Here is a 17,475-nt window from a genome sequence, read left to right on the forward strand (position 1 = left end):
GAAGTAGTTCCCCGGAAGTAGATTGTGGGACTGGCCCTCTGTTTCCGGTCCTCGCTCGCGCTCTCTCTTTCCGGTGGCCGCCATTCCGAGTGCAGGGTGAGTGAGACCCCGGGTGGCGGAGGGAGCGGGTCCGGGCAAACCGGCCCCGGGCTCGGGCTAACCGGCCCCGCCGTGTGGGGGATGATCAGCCCTGGCCGAGAGAATGCCGCTGGGTTCGGCCGAGGCCGGCTCCGGATGGGAAAGGAATGCGGCGGCAGAGCGGGGCCGCGTGTACAGGACCTGGTGGGCCGCAGGCTGTGAGCCGGGGCTGTGGGGAGGAGGTGATCGGCCAGGAGGAGCCGGTAAACCGCCTGGAGTGAACACTACCTACACCACCCCATAGGCTGCAGACTAACCCCACACCCTGGGGTAATAGGGTGGGAGTGTGATCAGTAGACACAAGATGGGCCAAATGGCCTCCTGCACTGTAGGGATTCTATGGTTCTGGGAGTTTCAGGAAAGGATGGATGAGAATGGTCCCAGGGATCACAGAATCCCTCCAGTGCAGAAAGAGGCCATTTGGCCCATTGAGTCTGTACCGACTCTCTGACAGAGCATCTTACCCAGGCCCTATCCCTGTAACACATTTGCCCCGCTCATCCCCGTAACCTACGCATCTTCTGAACTTATCTTGGGACACTAAGGGGCAATTTAGCATGGCCAGTGCATCTAACCAGCACATCTGGCAGCAGATCACGTCTCTCAAATTTGATTGAGTTTTTTGAAGGGGTAACCAAGAAGGTAGATGAGGGCAGTGCAGTTGATGTTGTCCACATGGACTTTAGCAAGGCCCTTGACAAGGTACCACATGGTAGGTTGTTGCATAAGGTTAAATCTCGCAGGATCCAGGGTGAGGTAACTAAATGGATACAAAATTGGCTTGATGACAGAAGACAGAGGGTGGTTGTAGAGGATTGTTTTTCAAACTGGATGCCTGTGACCAGCAGTGTGCCTCAGGGATCGGTGCTAGGTCCACTGTTATTTGTCATTTATATTAATGATTTGGGTGAGAATTTAGGAGGCATGGTTAGTAAGTTTGCAGATGACACCAAGATTGGTGACATAGTAAAGAAGGTTATCTAGGATTGCAACAGGATCTTCATCAATTGGACCAGTGGGCTGATGAATGGCAAATGGAGTTTAATTTCGATAAATGCGACGTGATGCATTTTGGTAGATTGAACCAGGGCAGGACTTACTCAGTTAATGGTAAGTTGTTGGGGAGAGTTATAGAACAAATAGATCTAGTTGTACAGGTTCATAGTTCCTTGAAAATGGAGTCATGTGGACAGGGTGGTGAAGAAGGCATTCGGCATGCTTGGTTTCATTGGTCAGAACATTGAATACAGGAGTTGGGATGTCTTGTTGAAGTTGTACAAGACATTGGTAAGGCCACACTTGGAATACTGTGTACGGTTCCAGTCACCATATTATAGAAAGGATATTATTAAACTAGAAAGAGTGCAGAAAAGATGTACTCGGATGCTACCGGGACGTGATGGTTTGGGTTATAAGGAGTGGCTGGATAGACTGGAACTTTTTTCTCTGGAGCGTAGGAGACTTGGGGGTGATCTTATAGAGGTCAATGAAATAACGAGGGGCATAAATCAGCTAGATAGTCAGCATCTTTTCCCAAAGGTAGGGAAGTCTAAAACTAGAGGCATAGGTTGAAGGGGAGAGATACAAAAGGGTCCAGAGGGGCAATCTTTTCACACAGAGGGCGGTGAGTGTCTGGAACAAGCTGCCAGAGGTAGTAGTAGAGGCGGGTACAATTTTTTCTTTTAAAAAGCATTTAGACAGTTACATGGGTATAGACGGGCATGGGCAATTGCAGCTAACTTAGTGGTTTTAAAAAAAGGGCGGCATGAACAAGTTAGGCCAAAGGGCCTGTTTTCATGCTGTAAACCTCGATGACTATCTTTCAGACTGTGGGAGGAAACCGGAGCACCCGCAGGAAACCCACGCAGACACAAGGAGAACGTGCAAACTCCACATAGTCAGTGACCCAAGGCTGGAATTGAACCCAGGTCCTGGCACTGTGAGGCAGCAGTGCTAATCATTGTGCCGTCCAGAGATAAGGAACTCCAGTTACAAGGATAGAGAAACTGTGAATTGCTCTCTTTGGGTGATAAAAGAGTTGAGAGGAGATTTGATGAAAGTGTCCAAAACCATAACGGGCCTTGGCAGTGTAGATAGGCAGAAACTGTCCATTCTTGGAAGAATTGAAAACTTGCATTTATTTATTAATGTCACAAGCTTACATTAACACTGCAATGAAGTTACTGTGAAAATCCCCGAGTTGCCACACTCCGGCGCCTGTTTGGGTCCAGTGAGGGAGAATTCAGCATGGCCAGGGACTCTGGTTCGATTCTCGGCTTGGGTCACTGTCTGTGTGGAGTTTGCACATTCTCCCCGTGTCTGCGTGGATTTCCTCCGGGTGCTCCAGTTTCCTTCCACAGTCCAAAGATGTGCAGGTTAGGTTGATTGGCCATGCTAAATTCGCTTTAGTTTCAGAGGGATTAGCGGAGTAAATATATGGGGTTACGGGGATAGGTTAAGATAGTTGTCGGTGCAGGCTCGATGGGGCTGAATGGCGGCCTCCTGTACTGCAGGGATTCTATGATTCAATGCACCTAACCAGCAATTCTGTGGGAGACAAAATATATCGTTCATAGAGTACATAGAGGAGAAGGAAAAGAGATGGTGCAGAATATAGTGTTACAGTCTAGGGTGTAGAGAAAGATCAACTCAATATAAGGTAGGTCCTTTCAATAGTCTGATGGCAGCAGGGAAGAAGCTGTTCTTGAGTCGGTTGGTACTAGAAACAGAAGGCCTCTCTGAGAGCTCTAGGACTGTTAGCCTTACTGGCTTATGCTTAGATTGTGTTTTGCTAACTAATTTTAAAGAGGGGGCTTAAGTTTATAAGAGGAATACTGCTTGAATTGGAACTCTTTGAAGTGTACAGCTCTCCCAGCATGTCATTGTTTTGCATGCATTGCGAGGTTATGTACTTTGGTAGGAAGAATAGAGGCTTTTTTCAAAATGGGGAGAGAATTCAGAAATTGGAAGCGCAAAGGGACTTGGTAGTTCTAGTTCAGGATTCCCTTGCAGGGCGAGTTGGTGGTTAGGAAGGCAAATACAATGTTAGCTTTCATTTTGAAAGGACTAGAATACAAAAGCAGGGATGTACTGCTAAGGCTGTATAAGGCTCTGATCAGACGACATTTGGAGTATTGTGAGCAGTTTTGGACCCCGTATCTAAGGAAGGATGTGCTGACCTTGGAGAGGTCTAGTGGAGGTTCATGAGAATGATCCCGGGAATGAAATGTGGGAGGAAACCGGAACTCCCAGAGGAAACCCACACAGACACAGGGAGACTACTCTCAGACACTGCCCCGAGTTGAGAATCGAACCTGGGTCCTTGGCGCATGTGAAGCAGCAGTGCTAACCACTGTGCCACCTTTTGGATCATAAAATTATTGAGAGGAGATTTGATAGAAGTGTTCAAAATCATAAGGGGCCTGAGCAGTGTAGATAGGGAGAAACTGCCGTTGTTTTGGAAAATCAAAAACTAGAGGGTCCGTCTCTAAGTTGGTAAAATAAGCAACAGCAATTTGGTGTGATGGACTATTAACTTTTGTTTTTTGTATGCCTAGATCCCTGCATAAAACGCAACTTTGAACAAAGTCAGCAACTAAATAAAATCCAACATGCAGAACGACGCTGGTGAATTTGTTGATCTTTATGTTCCACGTAAATGGTGGGTATAAACTAAGTGCACATTATGACCTCTTGTGTTGCGTGCATTATAACTAAACTGTTGCTCATTTCTTTTAGCTCTGCAAGCAACAGAATTATTGGTGCCAAGGACCATGCTTCCATTCAAATCAACCTCGCTGATGTGAGTTAAATCTCAGTAATGTAGATCTGAATTATTATTCGTAAGGCTAGATGTTGCATGTGCATTGGTGAAATCTTTTGTCCTCGTGCCGTGGCCAGTGAAAACACTCACAGCAGATTTGATAGAGATGTTAAAAATCCTGAGTGGTTTTTGTAGACTTAATAGGTGGAAACTGTCCAATGGCAGAGGATCAATAGCCAGAGGGCACCAATTTAAAGTGATTGGCAAAACAAGTTGTTACAAAGAAACATGTTTTACACAACAGACTGCAATCTGAAATGTACTGCCTGACAGGGTGGCAGAATATTCACTAGCTGCATTCAAGAGAATTGGAAAAATAATTGGAGAACTGAAAGAATTGGTGCCTCTCAGTGCCAGGGACCCAGGTTCAATTCCTGCCTTCGGTGACTGCAGAGTTTGCACATTCTCCCCGTATCTGCGTAGGGTTTTCTTTTCCTCCCACATTCCAAAGATGTGTGGGTTAGCTTGATTGACCTTGCTGAATTGCCCGTGTCCCCGGATGTGTCAGGTGGATTAACAGGGGTCACGTGGATAGGGCCTGAGTAAGATGCTCTGTCAGAGTCGATGCAGACTTGATGTGCCAAAAGGTCTCCTTCTGCATTGTAGGAATTCAATAGGCAAATGAAGATATTTGCAGGGCTCTGCAGAAAGAGGAGGTGATGGAGATTAATTGGAAAGCTCCAGCAAAGGACCAGCACAAACCTGAGGAATGAATAGTCTCCTTTTCTGAATCTGAAGCGTTCTGCTGTTATACCATACAAAACGGAAAACAAGCAGTTGGTGCTGAGGTTTTTCTGATGCAGCCACTTTTCATTGGGCTATGGTATGTCTCCATTCTGCAATCAGGGATTCACTCCCACTTTATTGTAAATGTTACTGCTCACTATGATGTTTGGAAAGAATTCCTGATGCCTGCATCCTGCCCAGTGAAGGCTTGTCTGACCAGGTAGCAACTATCCCCTGGAATGATGGGAAAAAAACTATTTTTGATAAATTTTGTACCACAGTGGTTTGCTTGGCAATAGGAGATCGATTTGAAGCTGATTCAGTTATGCAGCATCTGACCTAGAGCTATTTGCAGTGCTTCAGGACACTTGACTTAGCAGTTAGCCTGGTTTGTTGATGTGTTCTGCAGCGATGGATGCTTCACCAAAGGTTTACTTTACTAACTCCCACTGCTATCCTCAGAGGCCTCTCCCCAAAAAGATTGGTTTTGTCCTTGGACAACTCAGCAGTTTTTTTGTGGGTTTTTTTATTTGTTCATGGGACTTGGGCATCACTGGCTGGCCAGTATTTATTGCCCATCCCTAATTGCCCAAGGGCAGTTGAGAGTCAACCACATTGCTGTAGCTCTGGAGTCACAGACCAGGTAAGGACGGCAGATTTCCTTCCCTAAAGGACATTAGTGAACCAGATGGGTTTTTCCAACATCGACAATGGTTTCTTGGTCATCAGTAGATTCTTAATTCCAGATTTTCTTTGATTGAATTCAAATTCCACCATCTGCCGTGGTGGGATTCGAACCCGGGTCCCCAGAACATTAGCTGGGTTTCTGGATTAATAGTCTAGCAATAATGCCATCAGGCCATCGCCTCCTCACAAATGAAGTTGCATGATTTAAGTTGGTTAAATGCCAGCAATAGAACGGTACCCACTGGTCCTCAAGTTACCTTGACCCTTGCAGCTCATGACTAAGCATGTCCCCGCAGAGAATGCACTCCATGAAAATGGGAACTCATGATCGTGCAAGAAAAATTAGACATTTAAAGAACTCCCTCTCAGATAAATATAGAAAACAGTTTAAAAATATCTTCCTGATACACTTTCCAAGATTAATGACTGAAAATGCAGGGAGGGACTTGTAATCGAATGAGATGGCGCAGGAGGTCAAATGGCCCATTGTGTGTGCGCTGGCTCATTGCTAGAACGCTCTCATTAATCACACTATCCTGATCTCTCCCCATAACCTTTTAAATAGCCTTCAGTGTAGTAAACTGTCCCACAGTGTTTCACTGGAGAGTTTTCAAACAGAATTTGACACAAAGGCACACACTGAGAAACTGGGACAAGAGACCAAAAAGAGGTAGGATTTTTAGGAGCATCTTCAATGAGCAAGGAAAGGCAGAGACATTTAGGATGGGAATTCTTGAAGCTTGGGGCTCAGATAGTAAGCTCCATCACCAATGCTGGAGCAATTAAAATTAGGGGTGGCGCAGTGGTTAGCACTGCTGCCTCTCAGCACCGGGTTCAATTCCCAGCTTGGGTCACTGTCTGTGTGGAGTTTGCACATTCTCTTCGTATCTGCGTGGGTTTCTTCCGGGTGCTCCGGCTTCCTCCCACAGTCCAAAGATGTGCAGATTAGGTGAATTGACCTTGTTAAATTCTTCCTCAGTATACCCGAACAGACACCAGAGTGTGGCGACTAGGGTACCTTCACAGTAACTTAATTGCGAATGTAAGCCTACTTGTGAACTAATAAATAAACTTTACTTTGCGAGTGCTTGAGAAGTTAAAGTATGAGTGGGGCAGATCTCTGTGGGAAGATTCAGGGATAGGGAGGGGCAAGGCCATGGAGGGATATTAAAGTTGGGAAAGGGGGTTTACAGTCAAGCTGTTGCTCAGCCAGAAACTGTTGTAGATCGGCAAGCGCAGGTGATTGGTGAACAGGATTTGGCCAACGGTGTTTTGGGTGAGCTCAAATTGGTGGGTGGCAACCAGGAAAGCACTGGAATAGTCAGTCCGAGGGTAATGGCACGGATAAAGTTTCAGTAGCAGGTCGGCTGTGGCAGATGATGGCTAGAGGAGATTGATGCAGAAGTGGATGTCAGCCAAGCAATGTGGCAAATGAGGCGGGTTGCAAGAGATGACAGTGAGGTAGAGCTGAGTGTCGGCATGCATGTGGAACCTAGCGTGTTTTTGATGATGTCACCAAGGAGCAGGGTATAATTGAGAAATGGGGGAAATCCAGGGTTGATTCTTAGAGGGCCACGCAAGATCAGAACAATTCAGGGCAAGTGTAGCCCCAGCTGGTGAGGTGGATGGTGTGGACAACTGTCAGAGACTGCACGGGGGTTAAGAAAGGTGTGGGGGGTTATCCACCATAATCACCGTCACATAGTACATCAGTTGTGGCATTGGCAGAAGTGTAAAACTGATTGGAAGGATTTACACAGTAAAGAATCTAACAACACCAGGTTAAAGTCCAACAGGTTTATTTGGTAGCAAACGCCACCAGCTTTCAGAGCAGCGACTTTAACCTGGTGTTGTTAGACTCCTTACTGTGTTTACCCCAGTCCAACGCAGGCATCTCCACATCATGGAAGGATTTAAACATGTCATTGCAGAAAAGCAGGGCACAAATTTGAGGTGCAACCACACAGTCGAGGAAGGAGTAACATTAGGTTTGAAGAGAAGGGGGACGTAACTCACTATATTTCAAAAAGAATGTTTCCTCTTACCGCCTTGGTTCTTTTGCCAATCACCTGTGTCCTGCACTATCTTGTTATTTTACTCTTATAAAAACTCTGTCTGAATCTCTTATCAAATCTATAAGGAAAACGATTGCAGTTTCTCCAGTCGCCCCATATAACTGAATTCCCCTCATCTCTGGTACCGTTCTAGAGAATCTCTCTCTTTATTTGTTCTTGGGATGTGCGCATAGTTGACGAGACCAACACTAATTGCCATTGAGTGGGTTGTGGTGAGTTGTTTGTAGAGCAGTGCTGCTGGGGAAGGAGTTTGCAGGATTTTGAACCAGCAGCAGTGAAGGAATGAACAATGTTATAGTTCCCAGGTCAGGGTGGTGTGTGGAGTTGTGGGGGACTTGCGGGTGATGGTGTTTTTGTGCACCTGCAGCCCTTGTTCTTTCAGGGGGCAAAGGATCTGTTCCCTCAAGCCCTTAACATCCTTCCTATGTATGATGTCAGAATTGAATACTACTCCCTAACTGTTTCATATATTTCCTTGCCTTTGTACAGTGCAGCCCCGTTGTAACGCGATGGTTGGGGTCCATAAAATGTTATTGCGAATGTTATCGGGGTCGCGCTAAATCACTAAACCGGAAAGAGCAAAAAAAAAGGGTCCAATGATTCATCGTGTCATATCCGATTTCGTGCTAAATCGGGGCGCGTAAAATCGGGGTTCCACTGTATTCTGTTCCCCTGGTGTATAAAGCCAGGGATCCCAGACTTCTCAACTTATCCTTCCACCTTCAAAGATTTGTGTTTGTTCACTTGGTTTAAAATTGTGCCGTTTAGTTCACGTTACCTCTTATTCTCCCTACCAAAATGTATCACTTCTCCACGTTAAATTTCATCTACCATGGATCTGTCCGTTGCATCAGTCTGAGTGCCTGAAGTCCTCCTTATTGCTCACATTTTCAAGTTCGGCGTTATTTGAAAATCTTGAAATTATACCCCTTATACCTAAGTCCAGGTAATTAATTTACATAAAAAGTAGCTATACCAATACTGCATACCCTCCTCTCGTCTGAAACAAAACCATTCATCAATACTTTTCTGTCCCTCAGCCAGTCTCGGATTCACATTGTCACTGCCACTTTAATCCCAGTGGCTTTAATTTTGCGAATGAGTTTATTATGTGGTGTTTATCCAAGTGGGCAACATCAGACAAACTACCCTTAGCATCCTTGTCTGTAGCTTCGTGGGAGAAGCTGATTCTTGTGGACTGACACAATGATAAATATTAAGTTGTAGAATATAAATGTCAAGTTGTGAAATTTGTTTTCAGGATATCTGTTGGTACTTTCCTAAATCGTTTGTCCCTTGGTTCATTTTACCTTAGGTTGACAAAGTAACAGGAAGATTTAATGGCCAGCACAAAACCTATGCTATCTGTGGAGCTATCCGTAGGATGGTATGTATGCATTTCTGGGGACATTGGAGAAAATAAACTTCCTGTCTCAGGGTTGTTTCTATCCTTATCTTGCAGGCTGCTAGGGGTAGTGAAGGGCATCAATTTTATGCCCCTTTGGAATTAAAATTATTGTACAAGAATATGTTACTCGAGTCCCTGTCTGTTCTAGCGTTCAATCAAATTTACTTATGTTTGTACCGAATGGAAATTTTAAAGGATTCCTGAACTCTTCTGTGTATAAATACATCTGGAAGTGAGAGAAAATAGGTACTTTCAAACAGTGGGGCTCTTCTCTATGTAAAATATGCCCCAGCACTGAAAATTTACATACGTCTCATAATAACGGGCGAGCTGTAATTTCCTGAGAATGTTTGCCTGTAAGATATGTCCTCAGCTTAGCTGCCTCTTGGTCAGTATCCTGGATGAGGGAGAATGCAGTCTTCCTCGTTACCTCTGGAGCCATTCACTAAAGGACTGGGCACTTCCAGAGTGCCTCAGCTCAAAATGGTGGTACGCTCTAGAAAAGATGGATCATTGCTGGATTTGAAGTATCTTCCACAAAATAAGAGCTTGATATTTTCCTGCTTGTCCAATTAAGTTTTATTTGCTCGGTTGAATTTGGTTGGAGGTGAGGGCAGAACTATTCTCAGCTGGAACCTTCCCACGATGAGATAGCCTGCTGATGTTCACGTGGGTAATGGGATTTGGTCACCATTCCAAAGAGAGACTGGCACTGGCATCTCTCAGCAAGGAGTCAGCAGTTTCAGGACAAAGATACAAAATCTGACCAAAAAAAAAACCTGCCTTCATCCATGCTGATTTTTAAAATTTTAAACTTGTGTTGCCTATTTCTGCATTGCAAGTATCTGACTCATAATGAACTAACTTTATAAATTTGTAATTTAATTTGTGGTGGCAAAAAATCCACAATTTTTAACGTCTGAGAGTTTTTTTTGGTGACCAGGGAATGCAATCAAACTTGGTGTGTGTGTGTTTGGAAAGGGATATTAACGTTTATTTTTTTAATTACAGGGTGAATCAGACGATTGCATCTTGAGGCTGGCTAAGAATGATGGCATTGTGGCCAAGTAAGTTGAATGTTGAGTCTTCTGTATGCCATGGTTTTCTTTGTAGTGGTGGTGTTGTTTGTACTGGGGAGTGGAGCACACTATGTTTCTAGTGCACAATGACCAAATTACAGGCAGTTTTGTTCCTGTGATCCCAAGCCCAACGTGCAAATGATTAAAAAGAGAAAAAAGTGGGATCGCTGGGGCAGGCAGTATCTGTGAAGAAAAAGACAGACTTAACTTTTCAAGTCTGATCTTTCATCAGAACTTGATTAAAGCCATTACAGCCAGCAGATTGAGGACATCTTGATCCCATCACTGGAGAGGCTGAATTTGAAACAAAGATGGCTGCATGAATTCGGAGGATTATAGAATCCCACAGTGCAGAAGGCGGCCATTCGGCCCATCGAGCCTGCACCGACAACGATCCCACCCAGGCCCTATCCTCATAACCACATATATTTACCCTGCTAATCCCCCTGGTACTAATGGACAATTTAGCATGGCCATTCCACCTAACCCGCACATCTTTGGACTGTGGGAGGAAACCGGAGCACCTGGAGGAAACCCACGCAGACATGGGGAGAATGTGCAAGCCAGGAATCGAACTCGGGTCCCTGGCGCTGTGAGGTACAGTGCTAGCCACCGTGCTGCCCCTTAGTGAATAAAAAAGAGATGACGTGAACAGGAGGACAGAACTGGTAGGATGAGCTGTAGAGGGGACTGGACGGATGCTTGCTTCGAACTGGGGTAAAGTGGGGAGATTAACAAATAAATTGTTTAACTTGATGTCAGAGATTACACTATTGATCCAGTAAGATTTCTAGATATGATTGGTAAATAGTGGGGAGTTGGGTTCCATTCGGAAGGACCCCAACACATTTATAATTCTGTTTCTTTTGTGTTTATCCTGAACGTGTCTTGTAACTTATGTTTTTTGTTTGTTTTTCAGAGCTGTCTAACAAGCTGAAGACTTGGATTATAGGAAGTTTCATGTTTGTATTGAAATAAAAAGTCAAGCAAAAATTAAACGCCTTTTTGCTTTTTTGTCATTAATGTCAGGAGGAAAATAAATTCACGTCACGTACGAGTGATACTTGGGCACATCACAAGTTAGTTATCACAAAAGTGACTTATTTAAAGTTGTAATGAAATAGTTATTTTCCTCATTGCTTTTATGCTTTCACTGTACTTTTATGTGCTACCAATTTGCCTGATATAACAAAAGCATTATGTACAGAATTCTCCAGATCCCTCGCTTGCTGTGACCAGTTGGTGGTCCTATAAAGCCCTAATCTCGTGGCCTCCTTTTTAAAATTTTGGGATTTCAATTTCAAAAGAGGATATTTCTGTGTTAGCTGGAGTACTGGGACTGGCATTTTGAGGATTGTCCTTGATGCTGCTTAATGCTGGCTGATGGTCGTGTGATGGAAGGACTTTTTTTTAAGCAGACCTCAGTGGAAGCATGTACACGTTTGCAAATGAATAGTTCCAAGCGGGTGATCTGATTGAGAAATTTATTCTGGCAGTTTTTCAATGTATGACAATTTTCTGAGTAGATGCAAAATTTAACTGAAAAAAAACGGCACGGTGTCACAGTCATTACCATTGATGTCTCTCAGCGCCAGGAACCCAGGTTCAATTCCTGGCTTGGGTCACTGTGCAGAGTCTGCACGTTCTCCCCATGTTTGCATGGGTTTTCTCCGGATGCTCCGGTTTCCTCCCACAGTCCGAAAGACGTGCTGGTTAAGCACATTAGCCATGTTAAATTTTCCCTCCGTGTACCCAAACAGGTGCTGGAGTGTGGCGGCTAAGGGATTTTCACACTAACTTCATTGCAGTGTTAATATAAGCCTACTTGTGACACTAATAAATAAATTCAACTAAATGTCAGTCAGCTTAGGATTCAGTCATCCTGCTACTTGTGGGTCAGAGTGAACCAGTTTCAGGTGCTCATTGCATTTTGATCTAATCCTCTAGTGCACTTTGACCAAGCAATGTAAGTTACTTTCCATTGGCCATGTCACACTACTTGGAGGTGACACTCGGTGCGTTGTAACTCCAATCCTGTGCAAGTTTGCATTTCCAAAATGTCCAGATTGAATTTTGGATCTGTAGAAAACTTTTGAAAAATGTTGGGAGGAAAGCGAAGCTCACTGCAACTTGTTGCCTGTAATCCTGAAACATAACAAAGCAGATACCATAATATAAAAGCAAAGTACTGTGGATGCCAGAATCTGAAACAAAATGCTGGAAAATCTCAGCAGGTCTGACAGCATCTGTGGAGAGAGATTAGAGCTAACGTTCTTCATCAGGTAGATACCAGGCTCTCATCACTTGCCGCAGTGTAATTGTAGCATTCTGCAAGAGCGGCTCAAAATTGGTTTAGCCCTCTCTTGTTTTCATGAATTACACTATGGGTGGAATTTTACCGGCACATCCGCCTGAGTTTCAGGCAATCCCACCGGAGGCCAACGGAGAATGCCGTTCTCCAAGCCTCGCCTGCCCCTGGAATCGGGGCGGGCGTGCTGATAAAATTCCAGCCATTGGATTGGTTGGTGATCACTGCTGATAAACCCACAACCACTTCCATCTAGGACTAGGGAAGCAGCTACACGGGAACACCACCACCCGCAAGTTCCCCTCCAAGCCACTCACCATCCTGACCTGGAAATATATCACCGTTCCTTTGCAGTCGCTGGGTCAAAATCCTGGAATTCCCTCCCTAACAGCATTGTGGGTCAACCGAACGTTAGTGGACTGTTTAAGTAAGATCTTCTATAGCAGGAAAGGAAAGAGAAAGATGTTTTTAGCATCATATATGGTGGGAGGTGACTTGGTTGAATGCAGAGCGCAGTGGGAATAGTAAAGAATGAAACCCAAAGCAGGAGAAATGTGATAAAACAGCCTTTATGGTAGAGGAGGATACTCAACTGAGAAAAATACATCAATCAGAACAAATGCCTCAACTATTTACATGCTCCTGTATCTCTTAAGTCTTTTATTTTTTTTTCCTATTATCCATTCCTCTTCAGCAATTTACATCTCATTCCATAACCTTATAATTGCACATCCCTCCTGTCATCTGCCTTTGCTTTATTCTAGAATCCCTACAGTGCAGAAGGCGGCCATTTGGCCCATCAAGCCTGCACCGACAACAATCTCACCCAGGCCTTATCCCCATAACCCCGCCCAGCTCCTGACACTTGGAGCAATTTTGCATAGCCAATCCATCTAACCTGCATGCCTTTGGACTGTGGGAGGAAACCAGAGCGCCCAGGGGAAACCAACGCAGACATGGGACAGGCAGTCACCTGAGGCTGGAATCGAACCTGGGTCCCTGGTGCTGTGAGGCAACAGATGGGTCCCTGGCGCTGTGAGGCAACAGTGCTAACCATTGTGCCATCGTGCCGTCCCTTTTTGAATACTGGTTATCATTTCAATTTGGAAGCATGGTTACACCTGAAGCATCACCGTAGATCAGTAATAGGCAACCTAGGGTAGGGAGTGGGCCGCATGAGTGGAAATGAGCATTTGCACTAATCCCAAGAATAAGATTAAATACATGCCAAATATTTCATACCCAGTTACAGAAGATGTTTAAATAAACATTTGTATATTAATAGAACTATCAACATCAAATGGCAAAACCAAATGCAATACTTACACATAGATTATTAATGTGGCTTCTGATTGGACCTGTCCTCAAGTTTCCTTCGATTAGGACTCAGCAGATGCTTAGCAATTTGGCAGTGAGGTTTCCATCAGTTGGTTTGTTGCGCTTCTTGCATCTGATGGGTGGGATTCTCCGGCCTCCCAGCCGCGTGTTTCTAGGCATAGCGCTATTTGCTGGCGGTGAGATTCCTGGTCCCGCAACTGTCAATTGGGTTTCCCATTGAAGCCACCCCACGCTGCTGCGAAACCCACGGGGTGCACTGCCAGCGGGAACAGAGAATCTCGCTCAATGTGTCCCAAAGCAGATGTTTAACACGTTTGATAGGTTTCTCTTGGTTTTTAAATACGTGAATAGGATGGGAATAGAGGGATATGGTCCCCGGAAGGGTAGGGGGTTTTAGTTCAGTCGGGGCAGCATGGTCAGTGAAGGCTTGGAGGGCCGAAGGGTTGTTCCTGTGCTGTAACTTTCTTTGTCCTTTGTTCTAAATCTGGCAAATTAAACATCTGCAAATTCAATGATGCATTCTTTCATTAATTCACCATCTGAAAATGGCTTTCTATGTTTTGCAAATAACCAAGCAATACGACAGCTAGTCACTGCATCATTCTCATGTAATGCTTGTCTAAGTACCTCTGTGTTTTCATAGCTTCCTTTAGATTTGAAAGCTGTCGAGTGCATTGGGGCAGAACCTACCAGAAATTTTGCACTGTGAGAGGCATAGCCCGCATTGCAAATTAAACACAATAGCTTACCTTTCTGTTCAGTAATAAAATAATCCAGCTTCCAACTCTCTTCTGCCATCCTGCCCTCATCGCCAATATTTCTCTTTTTGGCAAATCTTCTTCCTCTGCCTTTTTTGATTTTGCACTTGATTCTTCCTCCTCACCACAGCACTTCAACACAAAGCAATCCATTAGGCAGGAGCAAAGTAGATAACTGCCAAAAAATCAATAGCAATCAAGCACAACCTCCCACACATGTTCTGGCACTGAACAGGGTGGTTTCCCTGCACTTGTGTATCCAGGATGTGCTGGGGATGTTGTTTGAACCATGCGAATTGCAGCATCGTGATCCTGGTGTCAACACGTAGCAGTGTGATCCCAGACCCGGAATGAACTTTAGTGGCGCGATTCCTCTATATATAGTGGACAATAATGGGCAATAGTCAATGGACTGCATTCAGAGCCCATCACTGCCATAGATCATGTTGTAACAATTCAATTTTTAAGCACCAAGATTTATGTTTAGACCATACTCGACATACAAGTCAAACCCTTTTTCTGCTAATTAAGAGTCGGCCTCAATTTTTCATCCCAGAAATTAATGTTTTGCTCAACTTCCAATTTGGCCTCTCTGTGATCAGGGAGCTGATATAAGCCGTGTTACCAAGAAGAGTAAGAAGTTTAACAACACCAGGTTAAAGTCCAACAGGTTTATTTGGGAGCAAAAGCCACACAAGCTTTCGGAGCTCCAAGCCCCTTCTTCGCCTTGTCTACCTGATACGCTGCAGGAAAGGATGTCCCGAGGCATAGCACACCGGGAAACAACGCCGGCATCTCCACATCATGATTACCAAGAAGATGCATGGGAGTTTATGACACACCCACACTGACTCTCCGAAAGAACATCCCACCTCTTCCACCTTATCCCTGTCACCCTGCACATTTACCATGACTAATCCATCTCACCTACACGTCTTTGGATACTAAGAGGCAATTTAGCATAGCCAATCCACCTAACCTGTACTTCTTTGGACTGTGGGAGGAAGCCAGAGGCACTCTGAGAAAACCCACGCAGAGACAGGGAGAATGTCTAAACTCCGCACAGACAAAACCGGAATCGAAACCGAGTCCCTGGTTCTGTGTGGCAGCAGTGCTAACCACTGTGCCACCGTGCCATCCCACATGGTGGCCTACACAAAAAAAAGCACATTATTTATGTGTAACATGTTCACATCCCATGTTACCAATGCGATCAAGAGACGGCTGCAATTATTAACATTATATTGGGGAGGGATGTGGAGGGGGGGGGGGCGGTGGCAGGGGGTGGGGACAAACATCTGTAGTTTAACCTTTAGATGTGTGCCTCAGTGAGCCACACAAGGATCATGTTTATGCCAAGTGGCTAACTGACAGAGGAAAATCCTTCACAAAGAATAGCAAAATGCGTGCTTCTTCACGCCATGTTGTGTGTAGATTCATCACCACATTGTGGGACGCTATTAAAGCACAAACTCTCATCAAAGCGTTCAAAGACGAATTTGAATGAATTTGACAGTTTTTTTAATGTTTTGATTGTGGGTTTAAAAGTATCCTTGTAGAATTAATTCATTCAATAAAATCTGTTCCATTAATTTAGTTTGAATTGCCAGTGTTTCTTTTTTCACATTTCAAAATGTGAACCACCACAGCGGTTATATTAGGTTGTTTTTAGAAGCATTTTTCAACATTAAAAGATTACTGATATGCCACTGCAGGAAGTTTGTACTCTCTGAAGATGCTTGCTAAGGATTTCTGACATTTGCTGTTTAAGTGCTGTAACCAGCTTTTTATTTAAAAGACACTGCAGTAGAGACCTTGGAACTTCGCTGAGAATTGTTTTGTGTTGTACAAGCTTTGGATTGCTAATGTTTCCTCACATTTAAATTGAAGTAACTCTGAAGAAATTTCTGAATTACTTTCGCGGTCAATTATTTTCTGCAGAAGCTGGAGTTGAAGCCAAAATCAAATCAGCAATTATCTTATTGAATGGTGGAGCAGGCTCAAGGGCCACATGTCTTACCAACAGGTTCACCAACAGATGGTGCTAGAAATGTTCGAGTTGCTGTAAACTCGGCGAAGCAGTATGCAGATTATTTCTCGGAGAGGTCCTGACAAATCTTACCCTGCTAGGCAAGTGTGTCAGATGCCTTCTATTTCAGAACTACCTCTTGTTTTACATCAAATTACTTACAGAATACTGAGAGGCCTAGATAGAGTGGACGTGGAGAGGATGTTTCCACTAGAGGGAGAGACTAAGACCGGAATTTTACCGACACGCCCACCCTGATTCCAGGGGCGGGCTCGGCTCGGCGAACGGCATTCTCCTTTGGCCTCGGGTGGGATCGTACGAACCTTGGGCGGACGTGCCGGTAAAATTCCACCCTAGAACTCGAGGGCACAACCTCAGAGTGAAGGGATGCTCCTTTAAAACTGAGATGAGGAGGAATTTCTTCAGCCAGAGGGTGGTGAATCTGTGCAACTCATTGGCACAGAGGGCTGCGGAGGCCATGTCATTGAGTGTCTTGAAGACAGAGATAGATAGGTTCTTGATCAATAAGGGGAGAAGGCAGAAGAATAGGCATGAGAATCATATCAGCCATTATTGATTAGCGGAGCAGACTTGATGGGCCAAATGGACTAATTCTGCTCCCATATCTTATGGTCTAAATTAATCAGATAATTAACCACAATTACACAGAGGCATCTTATTAAATTTGATTATTTGCAGAGTTTTCCGGAGGTAATTGTATCCATGACTGACAGGGCTGCAAGAGGAACAAAGCCAGGTTGACTTGGCCCATTCACGGACTGGAAGTAAAGAGGTTTGACCTGGACAAACTTTGGGCGCGATCTTATTGATTGTTCACACCACGCTCCCGCTGCAGTGAGGTCAGTGAATTTGGCGCCCAGCCAAATCTCCATGCACTGCAGCGGGTTGGGAAAATCCCAATGGTGTGAACAGTGGTAACATTCTGGCCTTTGTGCCTGTCTCATATGGCGAATAGACATGTAGCACGTGAGATACACACTGAGGAGTGTGGCTTATCACATAGTTTGCTAGGGGAAAGACAGCAAAATGTGTGTAATGATGCACACTCACAGGCTTCGTCAAAAACACAAAGGGTGTTTATTAAT

At 44.6% G+C, this 17,475-nt stretch overlaps 1 protein-coding gene across 2 annotated transcripts; it reads left to right on the plus strand.

Moving 5' to 3' along the window:
* On the plus strand, positions 1–10,934 carry rps21 (ribosomal protein S21). 2 transcript variants are annotated; one of them, XM_078236710.1, is made up of 6 exons: positions 1–96; positions 3,696–3,799; positions 3,877–3,940; positions 8,765–8,836; positions 9,869–9,924; positions 10,856–10,934. In XM_078236710.1, exons 2-6 carry the CDS (start codon positions 3,750–3,752, stop codon positions 10,863–10,865), a joined length of 252 nt encoding a protein of 83 aa, XP_078092836.1. In that variant the 5' UTR covers positions 1–96; positions 3,696–3,749; the 3' UTR covers positions 10,866–10,934. The 2 variants fall into 2 exon arrangements, with proteins under 2 accessions (XP_078092836.1, XP_078092837.1); XM_078236711.1 differs by having other exon boundaries at positions 83–341.
* The last annotated feature ends 6,541 nt before the right edge of the window (positions 10,935–17,475 follow it).

This window comes from Mustelus asterias, chromosome 20 (genome assembly GCF_964213995.1).
Source record: "Mustelus asterias chromosome 20, sMusAst1.hap1.1, whole genome shotgun sequence".
Classification (NCBI taxonomy): Eukaryota; Metazoa; Chordata; class Chondrichthyes; order Carcharhiniformes; family Triakidae; genus Mustelus; species Mustelus asterias.